At 35.7% G+C, this 22,063-nt stretch overlaps 1 protein-coding gene across 1 annotated transcript in view; it reads left to right on the forward strand.

Moving 5' to 3' along the window:
• Nucleotides 1-22,063, forward strand: part of Diaph3 (diaphanous related formin 3) — a 450,161-nt gene that overhangs the window by 85,296 nt on the left and 342,802 nt on the right. Inside the window, exon 5 of the mRNA XM_070002884.1 lies at nt 10,176-10,306. Within this exon, the coding sequence (XP_069858985.1) occupies nt 10,176-10,306 (131 nt within the window). The remainder of the gene's footprint in view (nt 1-10,175; nt 10,307-22,063) is intronic.

Consider the following 22,063-nt stretch of genomic DNA (forward strand, 5'->3'; position numbering starts at 1 on the left):
GCCTTGCTCATGTAATTGTAACCCCTCTGTACAATATTTTCTTAATAAAAAACATTTAAAAATTAAAAAAGAAGAAAACAGAAATATGTAAAGTGTGATATTTTAATAAATATATGATTTCTGGGGTAAATTTTTATAGACATCCATAGGGATCAGTCATCATTCAGAAATACATAATTTGAGGCACTGATTAAATAAAAATTTTGAAGAGTGCAGTACTTTTGCTTTGGTCGTATGTTAAATTAGAAAGCTACTTTCATTGTCTTTCCTTTTTTTGCACAGTTTGTGCAATTCTTTGCGTATTCTTTTTGGTTTACCATTTTTTTTAATGTGAAAAGCAGTGACTGGACTATTCCTTGTTCTTGAGTTAGTAGTTATTTTAGCAGTTAATAAAAGAGCTTGGGAAGATAGCCAATTTCTAAACTGTTCTAGGAATTTATGAAAATTGTTTTAGTATCAACTCTAGAGAAGAAAAATGTACTAATGGATAGTATGGGTCAGGTCTCCAAGTCATGATCTTAATGTGAGTCATTTTTAGCAACAGTGCATCTCTTAGATTAGTAGGTAGATTTCACCTCATAGTCATTTGTTCTCTCAAGTTTTCCCTTACAATAAATAATGGTGGGCTGGGAAGGTGGCTCAGTGGTAGAGCGCTTGCCTTGCATGCTTGAGTTCGATTCCCTGGGTTTGATTCCTTAGTACCACATAAGCAGAAAAAAAAAGCCGGAAGTGGCGCTGTGGCTCAAGTGGTAGAGTGCTAGCCTTGAGCTGAAGAGCTGAGGGATAGTGCTCAGGTCCAGAGTTCAGGCCCCACGACCGGACTCCCCCCTACACTTCTCACCCCCCTCCCCCCCCAATAATGCTGTGTGACATGAAGTTACTGTGATGAGCCGAGTTGAGCATGGGCCTGACCTTTGACATTTTAGTTGAAGAGAAAGTGATATACAAGGTTAACTGGATAATTAAAAGGATAATAATTAGTCTTTTTTTTTTTGTACTAATGCTTTCATTCCAATTCCTCTATAGTAACATGGAACCCGATAATCTGACATTTTATCCATTTCATCCAGGATAGGCATCACTATTTCTCCATGTGGTTGATGTGTGCAATATAGATGTGTGAGCATTAAAAGAGATACTTAGAACAGTAAACATCATCAGTGGTTTAAGTAATAATTAAATTGAAACTAATCTGGAACAAATTCCTCCAGTACATTTTGAGAACTTACCAGGAATCCTGCTACTTTTCTTCATTTCACACTGCATGAATAAAGCAGGTGCTCAGTAAATGTCATGGAGTGTATAAATGAGTATCAATATGTGATTTTACCCAACACTCTTAACACAGATTGGATCAAGATAAGAGTTTTGAAATAAAAAAAATGACTTTCATGTTCTTATTTCCTGTGATTCATATAAAGATAAACCTAACATTTACCTACTCAGGATTATTTAATTGTTTAGCAATTAGTATACACACATACATATGCACACACACATACTAACATAGTTTTGGGTGGTATTCAAGTTTGAACTCAGAGCTTTATACTGGCTTGATAGGAGCTTTACTGCTTAGGTCATGCCTCCAGCCCATATAATAGGGTATTGAAACAAATCAAAATACTTAATGTATAATACAAGTTATTTCTGAGTGGCTAGAATTGTAGGCATGAACTACTGGATTCTGGCCTCCCTCTGTTTTATATAGTATGTGATTCAAAGGTTTTGTTATTGATTTCTTTTCTTTTTAAAAAATATCATATTAACTTGCCATTGTTATTTATGTGAAGAGTAATCTATAAAGTTTGTTGGATTTTTCAGTGATTTGTATTTTTTTAGCTGTTTACTAACATCATAAACATTAGATTTATAGGCTAGCATGAAGTGGCAAGGTGGATTTCTTTCTAAACTAACAAAAAGAATAAAAGAAGGAAGGCAGATTTCAACTGTGACACTTGAAAGTATAACTCAGAATTGTGGAGGCAAATAATTGCACAATTACCTGGAGGGATTGAAAAACAAATTGCCTAATTTTAAAGACTGGAACAGCTGGTGTTTTCTCATCATTCACCCCCGTTTTGTAAATGCTCCATGAAGCTTTGTTGTGAGTTTTCTTTTTACATAAACAAAATTAACACAATAAAGAAGATAATGAACCAATGAGAAGGAGCAGCAACAAATTTTTCCCCCCCGTTTGTTCAGATGTGCCAAACGGATCTTTATCCTTCATTGAACCATCAAATAGAGGCTGACATAGAACATCCATGTTTACTTAGTTACCTCCCATCCACCACCACAACTTTGCTGAGGTGTTTTTCAGTCTTAAATTGCAAGTTGTTACTCAGGTGAAACTAAGCATTTTTCACTTCTAAAGACATACTGAAAAATGAGGGAAGGGGCAACAAGTTTGACAAGAAATGTACTTATTACCTTACTTATGTAACTGTAACCCCTCTGTACATCACTTTAACAATAAAAAAGTTAAAAAAAAGATGCTAATGAAAGCAGTAGTCTGATCTCATACCATATGACTGTTTTCATTTATTTCTATTGTTCAACCTCAGAAACATAGTTTAATTGGCATTTCTTACAATGTGTATTAAAGATTTAGAAGGATTTTGACTTGATTTTGTACTAACCTTATAAAGCATAAAAAGTCAGTAAATTTAGACGTGTTGTTTTAGTATTTTCAGGTTAGATTTATATAGTAAAAATAGAGTTTTCAGCATGTTTCTTGGTTAGTGTGTACATCATATAATGGGTGAGCTGGAGTTGCAGACAGTGTTCACAAACTGCAGTGCCACAGTCTTCTCTGTTCTCCAGAAAGGCTCTTTTCCAGTCCCTTTAACACTATATATTAATTTTTTAAAAAAATTATTTTTGTCAGTCGTGGGGCTTGAACTCTGGGCCTGGGAGCTGTCCGTTTGTTCTTCAGCTCAAGATGAGAGCTCTACCACTTGAGCTACAGCACCACTTCTGGTTTTCTTTTGGTTTATTGGATAGGAGTCTCACTGTCTTTCCTGCCTGGGCAGGCTTTGAACCACTATCCTCAGAGCTCAGCCTCCTGAGTAGCTAGGATTACAGGCATGAGCCACTGGTGACTGGCTACTTTTTTTTTTTTATATATTTGGTAAGTGTGTTTATTATAGGAAAGCTCATATAATAAAAAAACTTAAAGTGTACTAGTAAGTAGCATTTAACCTTGTATTTGATAGTTGTTTTTATCAAACCCCAAAGAACTCTGTACTCCCTAAGCAGTCACTCCTAATATCTGTGCTCACAAATTTACTAATACAAATATATTTATTTCTTGGTCCCTTTTGTTTCTGATATCCTTTAAGTATGTCTTTGCAATCATGCACATGATGTCCCAGGTTATCCCTGCAGGCCTATCTCCAGCCCCAGAATCCATCATAAATCCACAGAGCTAAGGTTTTTTTTAGTGGAGAGTGGTATTTATTTAAACTTGAAGATTTAGTGCTGCCTCTTCTAATAGTGTGTCTTTCTCTCCTGGCTCCTTTCAGACCAAGTAAGTGTGAGAGAGAGAGAGAGAGAGAGAGAGAGAGAGAGAGAGAGAGAGAGAGAGAGAGAGAGAGAGAGAGAGAGAGAGAGAGAGAGAGAGAGAGAGAGAGAGAGAGAGAGAGAGAGAGAGAGAGAGAGAGAGAGAGAGAGAGAGAGAGAGAGAGAGAGAGAGAATCACATGTATATATATAAAATACATGTATATTTATCCCCTAATATCTGTGAAGATCTGTGGAGGGATTTTGGATATCAAAATTAGAGGGTGTTCAAACCTCTATAAAATGGTGTAGTGTTTGCCTGCAACTTGTGTACATCTCCCTGATAACTTTTCTTTCTTCTTTTAGAAATAATCACATTTACTGTTGATTTTTGAATAAAAGGACCAGCCACTAGCAAATTTACAGGTTTACTTTAAATCATCTTTATTTGTAATATCTGAGAACGTAAGCAGTTGTTACATTTTATTGTTTGGGAAATAATGACAAGAAAAAGAGTATGTACTTCATCAATATAAAGAGTTTTCTCAGATTTTTTTATAGGCTGTTTGATGAATTTACAAATGCATAACTTGAGGATGTAGATGGTTGACTGTATTCATACAGGAAAAAAATACATGACATATGAGCACATATAACTATACCTCATTTCTCCTTCTGCATGTATATCTACTCTGTGTCTTCTCTTCTTTCTATACATCCCCCCACATGCATACATAAAATTTACAAAGCATAAATAGAACCTAATACTACAGTTTATCTTACCTTCCAAATTTTTATATTCTAACCTGTTTCTGTAATATCATTATTCTTTTTAAAAATAAAAAGGTTAGATTCTTTTTGCTTAGATTTATTTCATTTTGGGCTTTCTTCCCATCCCTTTTTTTAAAATAGGATTTTTTTGTATATATTAGTTGTATAAGGAGTTTTCATTGATATTTCCATGCGTGTGTACAATGTACCCTATCAAGATCGCCATGATCATAATTTTTTTCCTATCTGTGCATATGAAATATAATGGAGTCCACAGTTAGAATTCTATAAAAAGATATTGCCAGAGAATGTACCTTTCTTCTTCTCACTCTAAGTTCTTTCCTTTATCTTTCTACTGTTTCCTCTATCCTCTGAAGTTATATAATCTTCACTGTTGCTTTTTCCTTTCTATGTCTATTTACACAAATGAACAAATACGTGTAATTTCTTGCTTTTCTTTCCTAAACAATCTATCATCTATCTATCTATCTATCTATCTATCTATCTATCTATCTATCTATCTATCTATCTATCTATCTATCTATCTATCTATCTATCTATCTATCTCTCTCTCTCTCTCTCTCTCTCTCTCTCATCTCTTTTGTGACTTTCTACTTCAAACTAATGCATCAGCAGTTGAGATATCTTAAATATCAAGAAATAGTATATATATGTAATCAATGGTCTCATTGCAGGAAACTGGCCATTGGAAGAAAGCTTTTCTAATTGAATGGTGGTTGATAATCAGTAAGTGTAGGTAAATAATTACTGAAGAGTATGATGTCTTGAATTTCTTGTATTATTTCAGATCAATTTCTAATTGGCTAAAATGACTATTTGATTTTTAGGTTTCACAATTTTTCTCTTTCTTTTTTTTTGGTACTGGTTATTGAACCTAGGACAGTGAACTTGCGAGGCAAGTGCTTTGCCACTGAGCTACATCCCAGCCCCTCTTTTTCTTAATATTGTGAAAATATTAATGTTTATCATCAAAACTAGCTTACAGTCATCTGCAACATAGGATAATTAATCCTAAAAATAATCACAGAGGCAAATTAAAAACAAATAAGGATAATAATAATAGGCCATAGTAGAAACTTAAACAACATTTCTGTACTTTTATCATGCTTTTTTGTAAAATATAGTTGGGAATTCTAAACTCCTAATATAAGCTGTTTTTAATGTATGCTAAAACCAGCTGCCAGAACTTTAGGGAGGTTTTTGGGCACATAGTAGTGTTCATTCAAGGTTTATGAATATAAATAAGTAAATCTTGAAGAGAATCTCTCGCTTATCTTTATTTGTCTGGGTATATACCTTTGGGCAGTACGTTTTTACTTTCATTTTTTGGCCCAGTGTATAAAATCATCTGTGAATAACAGGTTTTTATTGCATTAGAGATCAGCTTGGTTTCTAAATGTTCTTCAAATGAGTAATTCATGCTACAATGACAGGTTAGTGTTTCTTTTGATCAGTGATATTAGAGATGCTTGAGTCATTTGCAAAATGCAAGGGATTTGTTGGAATGCATTTAAATAGTAATATACAGGATCATAATTTTGATTATAATTATCCTCCTGGCATCAACTCTACTTACCCTTGTTTTATACTTTGCTGACTTTTCTGTTTTCTTAAAACATTATTTTCCATTCAGACTATTTCTTTACTGTTGGCACGGATGCACGCGCGTGCACACACACACACACTGCACACACGCACGCAGGCACGCACGCACGCTTTACAAATCTCAAGACCTGAACAAGTACGAGTAGTTATAACACCATAGAGAAACTGAAGCAGTTAACTTATGGTTCCTGACTTAAGGGACAAGATATACATTTGCCTACTCAAAATATTCATACTTGTCACTGAGAGAATTAACTTGTGTTTATGCACACCTGTTTTTATTAGGCATTGTTACATAATTTTATTTTTGCAGGTTTCCTGCTTAAAAATATGTAGTAAATATCAGAATCATTTTAATAACTAGCTTCTTACTGGTCCCTCATATTTAAATTTTTGTATATATATACAGCCTAAACATTTTGTGTCATTGTTGAAAATGTGGTTTTTTGAATAGAGTAAATGTGAGTGGAAGGCAGAATATATACATTCCATAATAGTTCATGATGAATTTGGTATAGGCTATCTGCCAGGAAGCGTAATATATCATTTTGTGAGTTCAGTGAAAGTTCATGGTGGAGAGTAGTGTATGAGTCTTATCATGACTTAAGGAATCTAGGAAAATTTGTTTGAAGCAATTACCATGGTAATAGTAGGTCTATTTTGCTACCTATGTTGGCATTGTGATGTGTCATTTTTTTGCATAGTGTAGAAATTTTAGATTTGCTTTTATATTTTTATTATTTGTTATCAATATCAGGCTATTCTGTGGTAGATTCCTTAAGGTTATGGATACTTTTCATAACCTTCATTTGGAAAAAGAAAGGCCAACTTTTCATACTTTAACTCAGTAGGTGGAAATAAAATGTGTTTGATTTTTGTCACAGAAATGGTATTCCAAATTATTCTGCAAACAGATGAGCTAAGATAGTGAGCTCATCCTGTGTAAAGATATTATCTACTAAGAGAATGGCATCATGTGGAAATGTTGACATGTGCTAATACTCTCTTTCATACCTGGAAGATCTGGTTCCCTAGCCCATTCCTGTTTTGATCTCTTTAATAGCTTCACTCATGTCTGTGATCCAACCAATATTTCACTTTCTCATTAAAATCAATGAGAAAGTGAATCTTTTTAATTTCTGTACAATCTTGCTGAGATTTTGATGGTAGTTATATTGAAGCTACAGATTATTTTTTGGATTCTGTATTCCTTAGGGTCTTTCTTAATAAAACTGAATTTAGGATCCATGAACAGAGGGTGTTGCGTCTATATTTAAGTTCCCTTATTTTCATGTCTTTTCTTTGATTAAAGATGTTCTTAGCTTTTGTTGTTGAAAATATTATGTAAAAATATTTAAATTATTGCAAATTTTGCTTTCCAATTTTTGGCACTCTTTACAAATAAAAATGCCACATGTTGGGCTTATATTTTGTCACATCACTAAATTTATTTAGATAATCATTACTGTTACTACTACTACTGCTACACTAAATGGGACTTCTAGTACATAGTTAATTAAGAGTAGTGAAAGCAGATATACTTCTCTCATTCCTAACTTTAGAGGACGATTCAGTTTTATCAACATGTAATTTTCAGCAACTGGTAGACTGATTTTGTGAATAGAACATAAAATATCCACTCAATGTCATCAAGGTAGACTGAAGCATGATTATGATCTTTGGATGTCAGCTCATCTCTTTAGGGGCTTTACCATGATCACTTCCTAGAACAGACTCATTTTCACTATATAGAATGGCATCTTTTGGTTTAATTATATTTACTTTTAATTATGCTCAGAACATGACAGACAAGTTGCAGTATTTTTAAGATAAATCCTTATCTTTTATAATTAAAGTCAAAGGTAATATTGGTAATTTAGAAATTAAAATATTACAATAAGCATAGTATTCAAGTAGCTTTTAGGTAGAAGGCATTGAGAGTGATTCGTTAATGCAATAGGAATAGCAGTAGGACAAGTGTCTTAAACAATTTTGTTGATACTGGGCTTTGAACTCAGAATTTTATTCTAGCTAGAAAGTTCTCTACCACTTGAGCCCAGTCTTTCACATTTTTAGCTTTTAGATTATTTTTCAGATAAGGTCTCTCACTTTTGCCTTGGCTAGCCTTGAATCACAGTTTTCCTACTGGAGCTTATGTGGTAAAGTTTTCCTAACTTATTATCTGCACTTATTTTAAACTGTGAGTCTCCCAATCACTGCCTACTGAGTAGCTGGGATAAAAGATATGAGTCACTTTGCTATCCCCTCCCATTTTTTTAAACGCCTTTTTCATTTTTGTCTTAAATGCACGTGTGGTTTATGATTCTAATACGTCAACTATTTCCTACATGAGATGTTTCCATACCTTGTGGAAGGAAATAGTCTATTTAGTTGTGGTTTATTTTGATCCTACCAGAGTAGGATCCTACCAGATCATAATTATTTCAGTAGTACATTTTGGCTGGACTGTAAAATACCATCTGGATGAACTTTCCACTGATGTTTTTGGATGCAAACGTAGGCCTGAAACCATATACAGGAAGTTAAAATTTTTATGATAGCAAGAAAACAATTCACATACTCAAATGAAAGAGAATAATTAGCAAAGAAATGCTCCGTGAATATTCTCAGGCAATGATGCATCACACTGTTTGAGACTTCATTATGGATATTAGACTATATTGGTGAAACATTTTTTGGTGATGAAGGAAACCTTTAGAGCAATAGGTATGTTTTTGTAAATTTACTTACTTATTTCTCTTACTCTGTGTCTCTTACTGGCTTCCCATTCAAAATCCTCCTGACATTGCCTCTCAGTTACTGAGATCAAATTCACACTCAGAAATTTTTTTTTTCATAAAGATGAATGATTTCTTTGGCTCTAAGTTTTATAGCTTCAAATCTGGGATCAAGTGTTCCCAGGGGCTTGGGCCACTGGGGATTGCTCAGGGTGCATTTGGCATGGTAGCTATCTGAGTCAGCCATCAAATCTCAAACTGAGAGGGGGAAGAAGAGGGTGATGGTGTGAATATGATTGCAGTACATTATACGTTTGTATGAAAATGACATGATGAACCCATTAGCTAAAATGTATGTTTGAAGTACAAAAACATATAAAAATCACACACCAGCAATAGCCATTTTGAGGCACTTTTCTTTCCTTTATGTTTTTCAAATTTTCTGTATGGAGCAAACTATTCTTTGGAAAATTGAAGCAACAAAAAGGTATTTATAAGTACTGTTAGTATTAGTTGAATATATCTTTTTAAATGGTTTTAAATCTCTTATTTTATTTTTGCTTCATGTCTGACTGGCTTTTTAAAAATAATTTTATTTTTATTTTTAAGTGGTTGTACAAAGGAGTTGCCTTTTCATAAAGTAATATCTGTCTGAATACAATGATCTTGATCAGTGTTACCTCTTCCATCCTTCTCTTCCATGCTGCTCTATGCTGCCCCTTCTCCCAGTATTCTTAATTTTGTAGGATATGCATTGACTTTTATAATTATTTTTCCTTTATTCCTCACTTCATTCATCTACTCCCCCTTTCCCTCTATCCTACCTTCTACTTTCAGTACCTCATTACTTGTGTTTATTTATTTTTTTGGACTGTAAGTTAGCCTTTCTAAGGAATTGCATCATTTGAGTTTTCCCGTGAATTTACCATGTTTTAGTCAGTGCACTTTTGTACACTTGGAAGCCACCATACAGTGCATATTTATATATTTATAGATGAGTTCTAGGTTCCATGTGTGAGAAAAAGCAGACATTGTCTGTTTCTCTGGGCTTGACTTACTTCACTTAAAATTAGTTTTTTCATGTCCTTCCATTTTTTATAAATGATACAATATCATTCCTTCTAATGGGTGAATAAAATTTTATTGTTTATAGAATACACCATTTTTCTTGTTCTGTTTGTCCATTGAGGGGCATCGGAGCTAATCTATATGTAGGCTAAGGTGAATGAATATTGGGCTGGTGGTCTTGCTGTGACCTGGTTTGTAATCTTTTGTATAAATGCTCATACTCGGAATTGCTAGATTGTAGGGTTGTTCTGTGTTTAATGTTTTGAGTAACCTCCTATTACTTTTTGGAAGTGCAGATGTGGCTCAAGTGGTAGAGTGCTAGCTTTGAGCAAAACTGGCCCAGAGACAGCACCCAGGCCCTGAGTTGAGGCCCTAGGACTGTTAAAGAAAAAAAAAGAGTACGTATTTTATGAATCATATTCATGTATCATGAATTTAAAAAACAACAACTTTTCTCTGATTTACTTTATAGGGAAGTCTTAGAAATAGTCGACAGATCTCCCCTCAAGAATTCATCTATGAACTGAAAATGGGGTCTGCTGATGAGAGGCTTGTCACATACCTGGAGTCCCTCCGAGTGTCTTTGACCAGTAATCCTGTGAGGTAATTCATCTGTCGGACACCATTAGGGCATGTTACCAAATTAACCATCTGTCATTTTGATGAGCAATTTCTTCTTGACACGCTAGTGTATATGAATAATTTTTCAGAGGAGTTGTTGGACACATAATACTTAGGTGTAAGAAGAGTTTCAGGGTAACATTTATTATTTTTAAAATTATTTATTACTAAATTGTTTATAGCTCATGACTTAAACCTTTTCATAGAATTTTTAGAAAATACTTTTAAGATGCTTTTAGAAAAAGCAGTCTTGACCAGAAATTATCAATTTAACATGACTGAATTTCACTCTGAATTTTGGTATTATATGTTATGTTTATGTGTGTGTGTGTGTGTGTGTGTGTGTGTGTGTGTGTGTGTGTGTGTGTGTGTGTGTGTGTGTGTGTGTGTGTGTGTGTGTGTGTGTGTGTGTGTGTGTGTGTGTGTGTGTGTGTGTGTGTGTGTGTGTATGTTTGCTGATCCTTAACTTTTTTTTGTTGCAAGTAAAGTCTTTGTTGGATTCTGTTGTTGCTTTATATAACGAATAAAAATGTCAAATGTCCAATTAGACATAATTACCATTTTAGACATACTAGAGAATTACCTGAAATGTAAATTGGTTGTTTTATTAAATGAATAATATTTCTACAAATCAATGTTTAGTTTTTTTTTGAAGGAGACTAATGCTTTGTGTTTTTGGAACTAATTTCATTACAAAATTTGAAGGCTAGTGTAATTTTGATAACTAGGCCCATTTAAAATGATCAACAGCAACAACAAAAAAAGAACTCTCTAAAATGAGAAATTTCAATCTCTATAGAGGCTATATGCTAACACTAAAGTAGGTTGGCTGCTAAGTCAGAGTTTTCTTTTTGGTGCTTATTGGTTTTTAATTTAGGGTTTTGTAGTGGCTAAGTAGGTATTGTACTGCCTGAGCCGCACCTCTAGTTTTTTTTGTTTACAATGTAAGGTCTCAGTTTTTGCCTGGACAGTGATCCTCCTATTTATAATGACAATGTGTCTGGGATGACAGGTATGCAACATCATGTCCAGCCTATTGGTTGAAGTGAGGGCCTCACAAGTTTTCTTGCCCAGCCTAATATAGAATTATAGTCCTTCCTATCTCTGACTCCTGAGTAGCTAAGATTACAGGTGTGAGACAATGGTGGCTGGGTTCCGAGGATTCTCTGAACCCTCTCAAGAGTTGTCATTTCTCTTCTTTCCCCTCTCTCCTCTCCCCTCTTCCCTTTTCTCCTTCTTTTCTTTCCCCTCTCTTTCCTCTTTCCCTTTCCCTTCCCTTCTTTTCTGTCTTCCTTTCTCTTCCCTAACCTCTCTCTCTTCCCCTCCCCTCTACTTTTTTTTTTTTTTTTTTAAATAGTAATGAGGTTTGAATATAGGACCTTATGCTTCCTAGGCAGGTGAGGCACACTTTTGGGCCTTTTTGGTTCACATATATTTTGGATAGGTTTTTGCATTTTTTCACTGGCCACCTGGTTTCCAGTCCTCATACCTAGTCTTCTTGCATAGCTAGTATGTTAGGTCACGCCATGATACCAGGAGATGATGGGGACATGATCACATACATTTATATGGGGTCTTGTAAACTTTTTGTCCGAACTGGCTTTAAATCTTGATCTTGTTCTGTGCCTTCATGACTACCTGGAATTATAGTTGGGGCAGTGGGTAGTTGTCATGAAATAACTGTGTGGTTGGAAGCAGAAAATTTCTGATCCTTAAGAGTCTGAGGTAGGTCATTTTTGACATTTTATTATGTAATGAACGAACATTTTTGCAATAGAATATGTGTGTATTTATATACTTAATATAATATACATTAGAAAGCTAAAATAGTGTACTATAATTGAAGGTCAGTGATTTAGAAAATAATTTCTTTTATATTTTCTTCAGTAAGTACCCTTTTGACATTTTGGAAGTTTGGATATGATATGAAAACATCCTTGACTATAGATGTATTTAAAACAAAAAACTTTATCTTTTGAGACATGAGAATAATGAAGTTCAACCGAGTATGAAGAGTGAGCAAACATCTTTAGTGTAGTTCAGTTTTGTCTTTATTTACATCAATTTTCCACTCCCGGTTTCCACTTCAGAGTATACACTAATAATAGACAAGAGCTTAGGGCCATTGTATGTGATATTTTATTTCTTTACCAGTGTTGAGCATATAGGTAATACTCATGAAGGTTTATTGTTTTAAACAGTGATGTTTTAATTTTAGACTTTTTTTTTTTGTCTATCCCTGGTTTTTGCTAGGAACACTGAATTAAAGTGCTTAGTAGGTAAATTAAAAATGGAGAGCTTTTGTTTACAGCTCAATCTCTTCTTGTAAAAGATACATATTTTTTTAAACAGCTACTTACTGAGCACCTACTTAAAAAACAAAAATATTACCGTAAGTATGGAGGTTGAATAAATCAAGATGTTCAGATCACCAATTTTATAGATCTTAAGTAGAGGAAGAGAGTGTTGGAGTCCACTATAGCTGGGAAGACTAGTCAGTTATTTCTGTTTATATCAGCCATTGATCATTAGACATATTAATAGTTTTTCAATATAATTACAGTTAACCTGTTACCCTTTTCTGAAGCTTAAATTCACTTTCTACTTCTCTGTGAATAGATGACTTTGATCATGAAAGAATACAAAGTGGGAATATTTTCTGTATGAATTCATGCATACTACAATTGGGAGGATTCTTAAATTGTGATTTTTACCTAAAGTAATAGGGACTTATGAAACATGCCATTGTGTAAAACATATTATTTAAGTAAAAATAATTTTGTGGATTTATTTCTTCAGGAATGGACAGTCTTGGAACATACATTAGGATTCTATCCTGTTTTCTGTGACATAGTCCTTTTAAGTATGAATAACAGTAAATTTATTATTATAAAAACTTTCTGAAGCTCTCCTACCTCAGTAGAGGGATATAGAAAGAAAACTTAACAGTATACTTGAGACCTTTTTTGTTCATTGAAGAGATAGCTGGGGCTAGAAAATTTGGCCTTTGACCATTGTCTGATTATTCAAAGTCCGGTTTTCATGTTTTCTTATTATTCTTAGAAAAAAATCACTTTTGGAAAGCTTTTAAGGTATCATTAGACTTGTGCTTTCATGGAATTATAATAGTTAAAATTTTTTCACACTGTGAATAGAACCAAAGAAACAAATGATTAATTGTGCTTCTTCAATACTGAATTAAGATTAGAATTTATTTAAAATAAGAATGAAGATAAAAGTAGACTCCCTTTCTGTCAAATTTGCTCTTTCTTTTCCTACTCTGGTATGTAATATTTTTAGAGCCATTCAGCAACTTCTGAAACCCTAGTAATTATGCCTAGTAATTATGAGTAATGTCAACCTGTACTACCCAGATAGTGAATTATGTGAAAACTTGTTAACCATCAGATAATTTGCTTTGTTTTAAAAGAATTTGATATGAAGGCTGCAAAGTTCTTCTGTTTAATGAGAGTTACCAATTGTACAGTATTCTTGGTGACAGTTTTCATCTAGTTTTAAACACAAGGGTAAAGACTAGCTTTCTCAAATTAGCAAATAGAACTTTTTGTGATGCCTGACATAGCCAATAATTAGGATTGAGAGATTGACTACATTTGGGTAAAAACAAAAAGGTAGACACAAACATCATTATGATTGATTTCAAGCATTTATAGTTTATACCCATTTGAGCATATACCAAATTAGTTACGGACTATATCTTCATTTTCTCAATTTTGATGCACCTGTCGTGGGCAAGATATATAGCTCAGAAAATCTTGTGATAGGAACTTTTTGTGTTTCATGATTTTAGGCATTATTTTGTTTTAATTTAAGTTAAAACTTTGCATTAAGTTCTGTAAGAAGTATTTGCTCACTGATTTTTGGTTCAGGATTCTAAACATACTCTGGAATTAGATTTGGTTGCGTTAATAACCATGGTGATTTGTTTCATGAGAGAGTGTTTATATCAAAATGAGTAAACAGCCTCTGAATATCATTATTCCAATGTCAGTTTTATAATCTCATCTTGCTGCATTGCTTGAATTGAGAGCACAAAGCAGGTGGGAGAGCTTGACCTTGTAGTTGAGAGCTCCTGGCAATCACTGTAGTGACTGTACTCATTTCTGTCAACATGCTCTAATTATTTTTATTCCACTGACATCTCAAGTTTTTTAATTAAGGGATGATTTGTACAAAGTTAAAAGTAGCCTTATATAGTATTAAATATATATAAATGAACATATATGTGGGACGAATATATGTAGACTTAAAGCTATGTTAATGTGTTAGTTTCTCAAATGGGCAAGTGATCTATAACCTAATAGTTCCTTTTTCCTTTCCTTCTCTTTAATCATACCTGAAAGGAAAGTAATGCACAACTCAGATTTCTTTCTTCTGTTTTTGCATTCATTAGTTACCAGCCAATTGTGTATATTAGCTAAATATTAGCTAAATATTGTGTATATTAGCTAAAGTATATTAGCTAAATAAAATAGAAACACACCATTATTTTAAATTACTCAAGAGCTACATGTGGCTAGTGGCTGCCATATTGGATAGCACATATGGTCATTTCTGTATTTGCAAGCAGCTCCATTAGACAGTTTGTGCAATTACTTCTTTGACTTATAGAATGCTTAATCATTATACTCTTAATATTATATTGAAAACTGTAAGGTTGCATAAAGAAAACAGACTGGAAATTTGAATAACATTGAAGAAAATGAAACAAATTAAGATTGGGCATTCATATCACAAGAATCTTGGAAGAGAAGAATAATGTAGGGGAGATTGCCTTCAGTATGCAGTGCTGTCTAGGCAGCATAGGGAAAAGTGTGAGGTCTTTATACTAGATTTGAAGGAGCAGAAAGGAGAGATGAGGTGTGCATGGAGAGGAAGTGTTATAGATGTGAACCTTGGCAGCCTCAGTGTGGATGCTGCTGCCCAGGATGAGAGAATTGGTGATATGGTGCAGGGTTGATGTCACAAAAGCATCCTCTTAAGTAGGTTAAAAATACAAGAAATGCATTTTTTGGGGAATAGTTTTTCTAAGATATTCTTATTTTTTACACTTTGAAAGTATTTTTCAAGATTACTTTCCATTAAGTAAAAAACTTTAATGTCCCATGCTAATATTCATCTTTGCCTCTTTATTTAGGCACTGCCATATATCTAAGGCTAGGCCTTGCATAATTTATATCTTAATTATCATTGAGGCTTTGTAATTTGTATAACAATTAGTCCTGCTTATTACAGTAATGTTCTCTCATTTAGACCATTTTGCTGTCCTTCGTAAAAGTGCTTAGATGAATCAATTAATGAAAAATGCCCTGGGTAAGATTGGATATTAGTTTTCAAATAAACAGTGTGTTTATGGTTTTAAAAGACAAGCCATTGTTTTCTAGTGTTTTTGCTGTTCTTCCAAATCTGCTGAAATTTGTTTGAGAACTATAGACCAAAAGTCCCCCTTTTCATTCATATGACAGCTTTGATTCACTAGTAAACAGTAAAATCTGTTGTAAATATTGGATTTCTAGGTTAACATAACTTGCATCTTAAAAGCTTTGACTTAGCATGCAAGGTTAACAGTCAAAGTAGTGTATATTGAAAATTTAGCAGTAGCTTTTAGCAGACAAATGTATATTTTCCATGGTTGGTAAATAAGAGTAGTTCAGCTCAATTTACACTTGACCAGGAAAGACCTAGAATTGTAAAGTGCTCCCCAGTCTATTATAAACATCATATGTACATATCTGTGTATTTCTATCTCAGTCTATTTAAAATAAAATACAAAGTGCTATTTGGATGACTGTGATTTAATGTTCTAGTAATGTGTAAAATCAGTCACAACGTTAAATTCAAAAGCTTTGTTTTTAAAACAGTCTGTTAAGTTTGTACAGAGGGAGAAATGATACTATTCAGCACAGCAGCTACTTTGCACCTGTGACTCTGTAGCATTTAAAAAGGGACAAATATGACTTTGTCTTATAAAATGACTGGTTTTCTTGGTGGGTTGTGTGGTTTGAACTCTGGGGGCAGTCCCTCAAGGCTCATGCTCTACCTCTTTGAGCCACACTGCCACTGCTGGTTTTCTGGTGGTTAGTTGGAGATAAGAGTCTGTAGGACTTTCCTGCCTGGGCTGATATCAAACCACAATCCTCAAATCTCAGTGTCCTGAGTAGCTAGGATTATAGGCATGAATCTCCGGTATCCAGCAGTAAAATGACTTTTATATCTGAATATTTTTGGACCTGTGCTATGAACATTCAGACATCATAGAGAAAATGTAACTGAAACCTAATTATTTGTAAAGATCAGTTTACTTGTTTAAAAGACAACATGGAATGTTAGCTATGGTAATTTAAGAAAAATGCTATTAGTTTTATAGTATTCCATGGTTATAAAAGTGAAATGTAAGAATCTTCCCTTCTTTTCAATTATAATTTTCTCAAAACTTGTATGTTCATTGCAATAACAGCTGATTTTCTTATTTCAATGAGAAAAATGATGGAACTACATGCACTAAAGCTTCTGCTATTTTACATAGACAGAATCAACATAATTTGTTAGACTAGGTACATAGACTAAATTTGTGGGGCTAGTATCTGTGTTTCAGAGGTTTACTAGTTGAGTTGTATAAGGGGTTTAAGAAATGACATTCATCATGGTTTTCTCTTGCATATCCACATACGCAGAAGAAAGGCCTTTGGCTGGGAATGTGGCTTAGTGGTAGAGTGCTTGCCTGATGTGCATGAAGCCCTGGGTTTGGTTCCTCAGTACCACATAAACAGAAAAAGCCAGAAGTGGCACTGTGGCTTAAGTGGTAGAGTGCTAGCTTTGAGCAAAAGAAGCTCAGAGACAGTACCAAGGCCCTGAGTGCAAGCCCCAGGAGTGGCCAAAAAAGGAGAAGGAGGAGGGGTGGTGGAGGAGGAGGAGAATCATGAAGGATGAAAGAATAGAAACATCCAGGTGAAGTTTAGAGCAACCAAGTCACTTACCAGTACCTTTGCAGGACTAACTAGAAACTAGATTTACTTGAACTGAAAGCCAATAAAGCTTTCTGTAACAATGGCAGTGATGTATGTCTGTCTGTTCAGTATTGTTGCCACTTATCCCATGTGGCTATGGAGCACTAGAAATGTGTCTCGTGTGCCTGAGAACTTGAATTTGAAATTGAAATGACTGTGTGTGGCTCTCTTTTTTTGGATGATATGGGTTTAGTGATTGAAAACTCATTTTCTTGGTGTGGGGATATAGGAAAGAGGAAGAGCCCTTGCATATCACCAGCCTTATAAAACAAACAAAACAAATATTTTTCTTGTACATTGGTTTAAGTCCATATCTATGTCCACTCTCTTTTCTTAACCGAGGACCACACTCCTTAGCAGGCTATGAATTTTTGAGATGAGTGACAAAAGTATCATGTTGTGGACCTTAATGTAGAACTTAGAAGATCAGAGTGCATGGTAAATGGATTTGAATAGTAACAAGAAAATAGGGAAATGAATGCATGAAATAAAATGAAATGCATGAATTTGTGCGGCTCACTTTGCAAGATAGGAGATCAAATATTTAGAGTGTCTTTATGTCTTATCCTTTGGAAGTACAGATTAGGTACAGGACTTCTTGTTCTCATATTTATGGTTTTCCATGGAGAGAAACATTCAACATACATTAAGGAATAAATAATGCCATAAGCTCTTACCTAATTAAGTTCTGAGGTATGTGGTAGAATAACAAGTCACTAGAATATCCAACAGTGTTTGTTAATCTGTTCTTGTAAGAAATACTCTACATTCCCTTACACAGTAAGCTAGAAGCCTAGTGGAGAGGCAATGAGAGTATGTATGAGAGAGAAAGAAACAGAAGTTGGAGACAGACAGAGAGAGATAAAGATGGAGATAGAGCAGACAGACAGACGTGGGAAGGTGGGAAGGAAGGAGAGCCCCTTGAAAGCAAGTAAATAACTAAAACAAGAGATCTTACAATTCAATAAAGGAAGAAAGAACAACTGAGAGTAGAGAATTGAAAGCCCTTTGATGTATATTACTCACAGAAAGCCGCCTTCTTTTTTTTTTTTTTTTTTTTGAAGTACTGGAGTTTAAGAGATGAAAGGGACTGGGAAGTAGTAAGAAAAGCTTTGGTAGTGTGCTGAGTTAGGCATATATCTTGCATAGCAGAAACCCTGGGATGGAAAAATGGTGTGGCACAAGGGTAAAACTTAATGTAGAAATTAGTGCTTTTCAGTATTGTTCAGTGGAATTTGAGAAGCCTTCTGAGGTGGGGATTTACTGGCTACATCATGAGGGACCTTACCTGTCATAATAGACAGACTGGATTTTTATTCTAAATAATCTTTAACAGATACAATATTCAAATTTGAATTTATATAAGAATTCATCCTGCTGCTGTGCATAGAATGTGTTGGAGGCAGGAAAGAGTGAAAGAGGAAATGAAAGAGAAGATTTGAGCATGAGTGTGTATTGTTGTAAGGTGAGAATTCAGAGAAGCCACATTTTGAAAGATCAAATCTTGGAGTCTTTATTATATTACTAGCAGTTTGTAGGCACCCAATTTTAACAAAGGCCTGCAGCCTGTATGTACATTTAACACAGTTAGGAAACAGGCCAGAGAGGAAAGAAAGAACAAAAGCAATACCAACACAGCTCTGATGGAGGGCAGAATTGGGATGCCATGGTGACCAGAAAAGAACCAGGAGCCAGGACACAGGATGTGAACACAGAGACAGGTGGCATGGTATAATGGTGTCTGTGCCTTGCTACCTAAATAGGCTCAGGCCAAGGGGCAGGGTCATGGGACACTCCCAGTCCCAGGCACTGGACTGACAGGTTCAGTAACCTATGAACCAAGTGCTTGCTCTGTCTCTAGGGATCCAGGCACTCTCATCACCTGCAAGGAGGAGGGGTATCACCTTCCCCCATCATGAAGACCAGATGCCAGAGCTTAAATGTACATACTCAGGTATAAGCAGAACTTCTCCATCTAGGGAAGATAGGTCTTAACCTTCCTAATAGGGTATGCTTAGAGGCTACTCAGAGGTTGGTGATTCAATCCATTCAGGGTAGTAAGCAATGCAGAATCATCCCATTCTCTATATGCAAAGCTTTCCTAAGGTTATGACATCTACATTTCTCTGAAGCAGAACCCTCTTAGCTCACCTGGAGGTAGGCATCTGAGAGAGGTAAGCCTCTCTCACCTCTAAGCTTTTCAGCACTGGGTGGAGTTCCACCCAGTAAGAGACACAAGTATGGCTGCAAGAAATTACTTAGACTCAGCATCCTTACCTCTCCCCTTCCTTCTCTCTGTATGAGGGGATTGTGCGATAGAAAGGTACATAGGCAGGCAGTGAGACACTGACATGGAGGTGGAAAGGAGAGTGCCTAGAAACCAAGTAAACACAACAGGAAACAACATCCATGAAAGGATTACTGTTCTGGCTACAGTCATAGAAATGACTATGGAGGATGAGGATTACAGAAGTGGTTAGATGGAAGGTATCTTGACTGTAGAGCCATTGATGGATTGGATTGGGTGTGAAGGGCAAGGGGAAATCAAGAATGGTACCTACCTTTCCAACTTGAACAAATAGAGTTTGGTTAAACAGGAATGTCTACAGAATGATTTTTTACTGGTTTATTTATTAACAGAGTATCTCTATGTCTGGAGACATAGGGTCTAAACTAGCCTGGACTTGACTATGTAGTCAGGCTGGCCTTGAACTGAAGTTCTGCCTTAGCCTCTTCCATGCTGTGATAATTTTGTGATAAGGGAAAATAAGGATAAAATATAATATTTGACTTAGGCTATATAGAATATGTTCTAGCTTGCTAAAAATTAAAGTCCCTGCTTATTTAAAATAGATAATTTTGGAATGTAATTGTAACTGTGCTTTTGTAATTTTAAGACTGAACTGTAACCCTCACCAAAAGTGTTCTACCTCTGCCCCTGGATAAGACTTGTTTACTGACTAACAAGCTGTTTAGTTTTTGTAACTCCATTTCTGCTCTTTTCTGAATAACGCGTACTCTAACCAGGCTGAGTCACCCCCATCCCTTATCCTGTCCTCCAGCTTCCCGCCAATTCTGATGTAATCCCTATGAGGGAAAAACCTTAGTGGGAAGTTTAAATTTTAAAGCAACTTCTGGACCAGTTATTGACTAGAGCAAACCAACAGCCTTACTGTGCCTGCTTGTAGTCTCCCCTCTCCCCAACCCAGCTGAAAATGCTTAAAAACCAATGCAGATTGGCACTCTGGGCCATTCTCTGAGATCCTGACTTTAGGTATGGTCCTGACACATCAGCACTTTCTCCCTCAAATGCAATCTTGTTTGGCTATAACTAAGGGGTCTCTGGGTCTCATTCTTCATCGGTCTTTGGACCCCACAACAATTACAGATGCGTGTCACCACAACAAGCAGGTGTGATGCATTTTCAAGCATGTGTGAAGCACTGGATTTGACACTAACTGCTATGGCTTTGTTAGCCTCAATAAACTTCATAGTTTGAGATGTCAAGTAAGCAACTACATATGTGAGTTCTAGGCATGGTAGAGAAGTGTCAAGTGGAAACTTTAGTTCTTTATATGTGAGCTGCACATAAAGCCCTGAGAATGAATGAGAAATCAAGGAAGGAGTGCCAAAGATTCAGAGAGTGTTTGGGAGAAGCACCAAAGAACTCCAGTCCTGAAAAAGTTCAGAAAAGCAATTCAGAAAAGAGTAAGGATCAGAACAACAAATTGAGGAGTGGCCAAGGTGGGAGTGAAGAGCAAAAGAAAGGAAGGAGCTTTAACATTGGAAGTGACAAACCTCATACAGGTTAACTATTAGAATTGGCAAGAGTAAAGTAGTTGAGGACCTATTAGAAAAGCAACTTGTGTCGTCTGGGTGGCCAAAGTCAGGCACAAGTAAGATTGGATGAACAAATGTCTACAAAATACTGGTTGTGACCATACTTGTGGTGAAACTCACCTATTGCTGTAAGAGAAAGTAGAGAAATGGACATCAATCAGCGTTGGGATAGGGAGTCAAGTGAGTGGAAATCAGTTAGCAAAAGGAAAACAAATTGATGAGAGGTTAAAGAAGGAAATGAATTGACTCTTGAAAGGTAAAATTGATTCAGTTGTTACACAGGAGGTGGTTTGATGGAGGGGAGCATCATTTTGAGTAAAGACATTCAAGTTCTATGGCATTTACAGAATCAAGGGCAGATTATGGACTTAATAATTAGAAGTGACCTACTTAGTGATATGTAGAAGTGGCAAGTGTTTTAAAATTTTAGGATGATGGCAAATGATGGAAGGCCTGAAATATGGCTATAATTCCTTCCCTTCCCTTCCCTTCCCTTCCCTTCCCTTCCCTTCCCTCCCCTCCCCTCCCCTCCCCTTCCCTCCCCTCCCCTCCCCTCCCCTCCCCTCCCCTCCCCTCCCCTCCCCTCCCCTCCCCTCCCCTCCCCTCCCCTCCCCTCCCCTCTCCTTCTTTCTTTTCTTTTCTTTCTTTTTTTGTTGTTCATGGGGCTTGAACTGTTGCTCAGCTCTTCAGCTCAAGGTGAGCACACTACCACTTGACCCACAGCGCCACTTCTGGTTTTCTGGTGGTTTATTGGAGATAAGAGTTTTACCACCTTTCTTGCCTTGGCTGGCTCTGAACTGTGATCCTCAGATCTCAGCCTCCTGAGAGCTAGGATTACAGGCGTGAGCTACTGGCACCTAGCTGGCTATAA

The sequence above is a fragment of the Dipodomys merriami genome, unplaced genomic scaffold, assembly GCF_024711535.1.
Source record: "Dipodomys merriami isolate MVZ:Mamm:240054 unplaced genomic scaffold, mDipMer1.0.p SCAF_6, whole genome shotgun sequence".
Lineage (NCBI taxonomy): Eukaryota > Metazoa > Chordata > Mammalia > Rodentia > Heteromyidae > Dipodomys > Dipodomys merriami.